The sequence below is a fragment of the Mugil cephalus genome, chromosome 3 (assembly GCF_022458985.1).
Source record: "Mugil cephalus isolate CIBA_MC_2020 chromosome 3, CIBA_Mcephalus_1.1, whole genome shotgun sequence".
NCBI classification, from domain to species: domain Eukaryota; kingdom Metazoa; phylum Chordata; class Actinopteri; order Mugiliformes; family Mugilidae; genus Mugil; species Mugil cephalus.
The window spans coordinates 29,878,726-29,884,725 of NC_061772.1; the positions used below are offsets into that span (position 1 = coordinate 29,878,726).

A 6,000-nucleotide genomic window follows, 5' to 3' on the forward strand; every position below is an offset into this window, starting at 1 on the left:
TGGATGTTACTTAGACATGTAGCACCCACCTAGTCCAGAGCAGACACCCCCACTCCATAGTAATGACACTCCTTGATGGCAGCAGCCATCCCCATCAGGATGCAGCCACAAAAAACGCTTTAGGAACAACTCAAAAATATGAAAACACACAAGTGTTGACCTGGCTTAATTCCTAGTCCAACGATCAGTATCTGGATGATCCCCAAGACCCTCCCCAAACTCACATCAAGCACCACAGGACCATGTCCATTTTGTGATGAGTCACCACAAGGCACAATATTAGGAAGGTGGTCTGAATGTTATGGCTGATTTGTGTGTATTGGTGTGTATTTATTGTCACTACTGTGATGATGATGTCACATCAATGGGAAAGCTGCAAATTATAAAAACTCCTTTGAAATATATACATATATATATATATCATCACATCATCTGCAAACAGAAAATAAAAAGAAAATCTAATTCTTATTTTTTTTTTAATCTAAAACTTAACACTGCAGGACATTTCAGTACAAGACTGTAAAGGTGTTTCTTCTGTATGCAAATGAAGCAGCATAAATTTTTTGTGCGTTGTTTTACATTTAATGCAACATAATGAAGCAATAAAACACAGCGACAAGCCTGGAAAAAAACACACCCTGTAAATCCTCAGGATACATCCACACACACACACACACACACACACACACACATATGCATACATAGGCAGCGAGAGTGATGGGAGCGTTACCACCTGCAACCTGCTGATAATGAAGCTGTATTTCAGCCACCTAAAGGCGGCCATCTGTGCCGGGGCTCTGCCGGCTGCCTACACAACCCCCACCACAATCACGCACACACAGGCATTTCTACTGGGGCCGAGGGACCACGGTCTTTAGGATGTTCCACGTCAATAACATGACACTTTCATTAGAGCACAACTGGGACACGAGCTCACAGACCTGTTCCAGGTTATAGACGATTAAAAATGAACACTGCCACCGTCTACCTGGTGTAGTTAGATTCCCTCAGAGTCACGAACGCTCGTGGATTTTTCTGGATTCTGACGCCTTCATCTTTTTCTTTGTGTAATGAACATTGCTGGGGTAATTGTGCAAGCTACTGCACGCACCATGTTCCCTTTAGCGATTTATAATATGAGTTGAACGTTCATCCAAGCTGCTCTGTATCGGTACCGATCCAACCATTCTCAAAATATCTGGAAATCACAACCACATCATAGTAGCATCAAAACATCTTCTTCCTCTTCTCGCTCTTGCAGAATTAAGGCTATGACTATTTTGAATGAGAGGTCCTCACAGGTGGCAAAGTGTCTGCCTCAGCTTCACCCACCTCCAAGCTCCATCTATTTTTGAATCAGATGGGAGATGTTTCAAAACTACCATTATATAGACGAAGACGTCCATCTTCATGTGGATTGAGTCTAACACGTGTTTTTATTGAGAGACTCTCAGCTACTTGTTGACAATCAAGCTTCAGGAAGCTGGTGGAAAAACAACGTGAGTGAGGCTACAGTGAAGTCAGAGAGAGGGAAAAGATTGGCGTCTCCCAAGTCTTGCAGAGAACACCAACAAGGAAAATAGCCGCCATTGTCGCAGGAGGACAGATGAAACCATGGCAACCGTCCCAACTGTTGGCCAACACTTAGAAAACGAGCGCGACGTGGAGCCTGGGAAAGCAGTTTATAAAGAGGAGCACTTCACAGACACACACACATACATACATCCATGAAAACAGACCGGCTAATTGTTCCGAGTCAGCGCAGCCTCTCGCCATTCAGCCCGGACCACCAGACACACACCATGAGCACATTGTTCCAGCTGCAGGCTCTTCACCGGCCACAGAAGAACAAGCATTCATCAGGGTGGGAGTTTTAAAGGAGTTTGGCTTCACACGAGATAAAGATAAACGCCAGGAACAAGTAGAACATCAGTGTGAAAACATTGGTGATGAAAAGCTGACTGCAGCGAAGCGTTTAACCGGCACTTTCACACTTCCAGCTGCTTTACAAAGACACGCCGAACGAAGCTACTCACATCATTATTTTGTATGTTAACAACTTATTTAATGAATGACTGTTTTTATCTGTAAAACAAAGAAACGTGTAAAGTTTCCTGGAAAAGGAAACGGTTCTTGTTGAACATTAAAATCCAAAGATCTTCATGGGAGAGAAAATATCCATTTAACTATTATTATTTCCAATAAATAACTATTGCTGAATAAAATTGCTTTCTGGTATTTTGCAAATTCCATCCAGCCTGGAGACCAGAGCCACTTCCCCAGACCACAAAGATCTGCTGGGACAATCAAGCTGTTTAGGCTGCGAGGCCTCAGTGTTCACCATCAGGCTGCCTGGTATTAAAAACCGAAACTGAATCTCAGATCCAGTTTGTTTTATTCACAGATCCTGATCTAAATCCAGATATTTTCCAGTTTGACTTTGGTTTCTTTTCTACAAAAGGTTGATTCTACTGAGAGGTCCAGAAAAAAAACTCTGTTTTAGTATTGGCACTGAAACATGTACGTTCATCGTACACTCATAAAAATGACGGTAAAACTTGGTGCAGCCATTTAAACGTTATTCATCAGACTAGAAATGAATCGATCTGTAAATACTATGATGGCACGTGGCCAATTCTGGTGGAACGTCAGGACCCTCACAACTCAAAGACCTAATGATGTTTCTTAATTATAGGAAAACAATGTAGTAGATTAAGAAGAAATTAGAGTCTTGTGGTTAATTAAATCTTTAAAACGAGTCCTGGCTATTTATTGGACTTTGCGCTTTCAAAATCAAATCACGGATCAGTTCATAGTCAGGTATTTGAAGTACACTATCAGTGAACTCCCTCAGAGACGTCTGTGTTTCCCACGAACACAAACCGAACACACACACTGAAAGTACGTAGCAGCGTGGGCTTGTCCTGCCCTGGTGTAGGACGATAAACGATGTACAGACTTCCCCGTCTGCCAGCTCAGCACCGGAGCGTTTAGATCACAGACAGACTATCACCCCTCACCACACCAACACACTCTCATCTCCGCACACGACTGCTACATCTCTAACATGTGCACTCAGCAACCTTCTCCAGATCCTCAAACACCCGCACAGTCGGGCAGAAGCAAACCAGCGTCCTTCCAGTCAGATAACAGGAAGTTCAAGCATGTGTCCGACTCAGAGCTGGAGACGAGAGATTTAAATGAGAAGCTGTCGTTGTCAAACTGATACGTGACAATTTGTGCAGCTGCCTCCACTGAAAACCAGTCAACAGGGTCAACAGCGGATGTTCTTAACCTCAGTCCCAACACCATGCCGAGTTCAAATGCAGAAAAGTGAGACCTACTTCAAACATGTCACTTCTTAGATATTATATTTAGTTTATAGTTGCTATAAATGCACAGATCACAGCCCACGTTTCCCATTTCAAATACGATTCAACATTTAAGAAAAAAAACTCAACGTGAACTACAGCAGAAATAGTTTATGCTTTTCCTGAAAAGAGTCAGATCCACCGTGACTGAAACCTTTACTGCAGCCTCCAGTTTAGAAGAGATATAGACAATTAAATGCCAGAATTCAGTGAGAAGTTTGAGAGCTGCACACAAGCTCTTTCCACGTATCTCAGGCCTGTAGGGGAACAATCAGAGCTGCTGAAGGCCTGAACTGAAATGATCCAGATAGCAGGTGTTTATAGGAGAGAAAAGAGAAGTGATGCCACCGATGGGACTAGTTTAGAAATCAATGTTTAATTCTCTTAAACGTCTCTGCAGGTCAGATCAGATCAGATCAGAGTAGTGACCTGCATGCACACTGCTGCAGCTCCACTGAATCCGCTGAAGTAGAAGAACCGTGTGATTAACTGCAATGTTACTAATCCTGCATCCAGCTAATTTGCTGGTTATGAATTATTCACCTGCCGAGGGATTCAGTCTACCTGCTGGAACCGGAGGGAGAAACCCAGATGATCGCAGATGGTGGGAGGGGGGCGTCTGAGACCTGAGCTGGCGTTACAGTAAAGCTGCACTGACTACAGACAGACGACTGGCACAAGGCTGGAGGTTCACAGAGGGCCCCGAGATTCTTTGGCTGCATTTTGACCCCGAACAAAACTAACGCTGGTAGATTTCAGCGTTCTGACCTGCAGCCGGACTGAGGACAAGACATAGCAACGCACAAGAATCGCACACCGACACCTATAGGCAAGAGCTCTGAAACAGTCCCCGGAATGACTCATGAAGACCTTGACGATGCAGCTGTAGACATTAACACACACACACACACACACACACACAGTAACACACATGCAGCACAGGATTACAACATATAAACCACCAAAGAAAGAGACAACACGCTGCACCAGCACAGTCAAAACTGAGAGAGGTTACAGCTGCAGTACAGTATGTGTGTGTGTGTGTGTGTGTGTGTGTGTGTGTGTGTGTGTGTGTGTGTGTGCAGGGACCGGACAGTGCAGCATCACTGCCTCTTCTGCAGAGAGCAGCAGCCTCAGAGCGGGGCCCATGTGACAGATGCCAGAATCAAAGACAAGAAAAATCACAAGGGCCCATTATGAGCGGCCTCTCTGCCTGACAACAAGGATTAAAGGCGCACTAGCACCACAACCACCACATCATCATCATCATCATCATCATCACCACCAGCAGCTGCAGCAGCAGCAGCCGTCTCCCACCCCCCCACCCTGCTCTCAGCACAGCCGCATTCTCCACAACCATCATTTCTGCATTCCCTCCCATCTGCACATTCAGAACACGCAAACCCAGCGTGATGTCAGCGAGGCAGGTGCGGTCCAGCACCGCGCCGCATCTGGAGGCTTCCACTAACCTGTCTGTCCTTTGCCCAGCGTCTTCTCCAGGCGGTACGGTCCCACATAGTTGGCGTAATGCCCGCTGTTGGCGTCCTTGCCCGATGATGACATGTTCGTCTTGTTTTTTTTTTTTTGGCGTGAGGCGACACGCGGTAAGAGTAATTTCTCTTGCTGGTGTCCGAACGGGACGCGTCACTGGAGCGAAAAGCGCAATTCCGCGGCGCAGTGGAGTTCGCCTCGGATGGCGTTCCCGTCTCCGTGTATGTGTGTGTGTGTGTGTGTGTGTGGCTGCTGATCGCTGCAATATTCGTGTAAACCAGTGTGTGTGCGCGCGCGTGTTTGTGTGTATATGTGTGTGTGCGCGGATGTGTCCGTGTCCGTGTCCGGGTCCGTGCTCCACGGTCCTCCGCCGGTCCGGTCCGGTCCTCGGTGCGGCTCAGATTGCGGCTTTGAATCTGGGTGTCATGGTGTTGGTGCCGGAGGAGCGGTGCGCTGCAGCCCCGTTGGGTGTGATCTGAGGATGGGACAGGACAGCATCTAGTGCCGCTCCAGCAGCCTGCGTCAGCGCACGCTCCAGGAGAAGGGAACCTCCGGGGGCTGCCCTTCAAAATAAAGCTGCGCTCCTCAACTCAGAAACTAGTTGGTTGAAGAAATAAATACATTTAGGAATAAATCAACCTGTCTATCTATCTATCTATCTATCTATCTATCTATCTATCTATCTATCTATCTATCTATCTATCTATCTATCTATCTATCTATCTATCTATCTATCTATCTATCGACTCGTGATTGCAGATTAGAAGAAATTAGAAACTGTCTTTTGACCTGTTTTTGTCCTTTTAACAGATTTATTTGCACAATAATCTACTTTTCTTGCGCTGCCTATCTTACACAACTTACCTCACTGTCCACATTCACTATCCAGCAATTATATTATATTTCATTGTTTTAAATAATAAAATAAAATACCAGCCCACATCATATATACTGACTGTCAGTGCTGCTATATCCTTTTATATTTTGTACTTCCTTTTAAATTTGACCAGATTAGCATATAAACTTCATATTTATTTGTTCAGACCAAAACTGATCTTTATAACAATACTCATCCAAAGACAAAGAAATTAAACGTGAGAAGACGTCAAGTTCTGGACTTCAAATCCATGACAAGATC

General features: G+C 45.0%; 1 protein-coding gene across 9 annotated transcripts in view; it reads right to left on the reverse strand.

Annotated features, from left to right (window-relative positions):
• Positions 1–5,377, reverse strand: part of LOC125005037 (serine/threonine-protein kinase BRSK2-like) — a 116,804-nt gene extending 111,427 nt beyond the window's left edge. For all 9 annotated transcript variants that reach the window (XM_047579974.1, XM_047579973.1, XM_047579971.1 and 6 more), the window contains exon 1: positions 4,841–5,377. In XM_047579974.1, the coding sequence (XP_047435930.1) occupies positions 4,841–4,934 (94 nt within the window). In that variant the 5' untranslated portion in view covers positions 4,935–5,377. The remainder of the gene's footprint in view (positions 1–4,840) is intronic.
• Between the last annotated feature and the right edge of the window lie 623 nt (positions 5,378–6,000).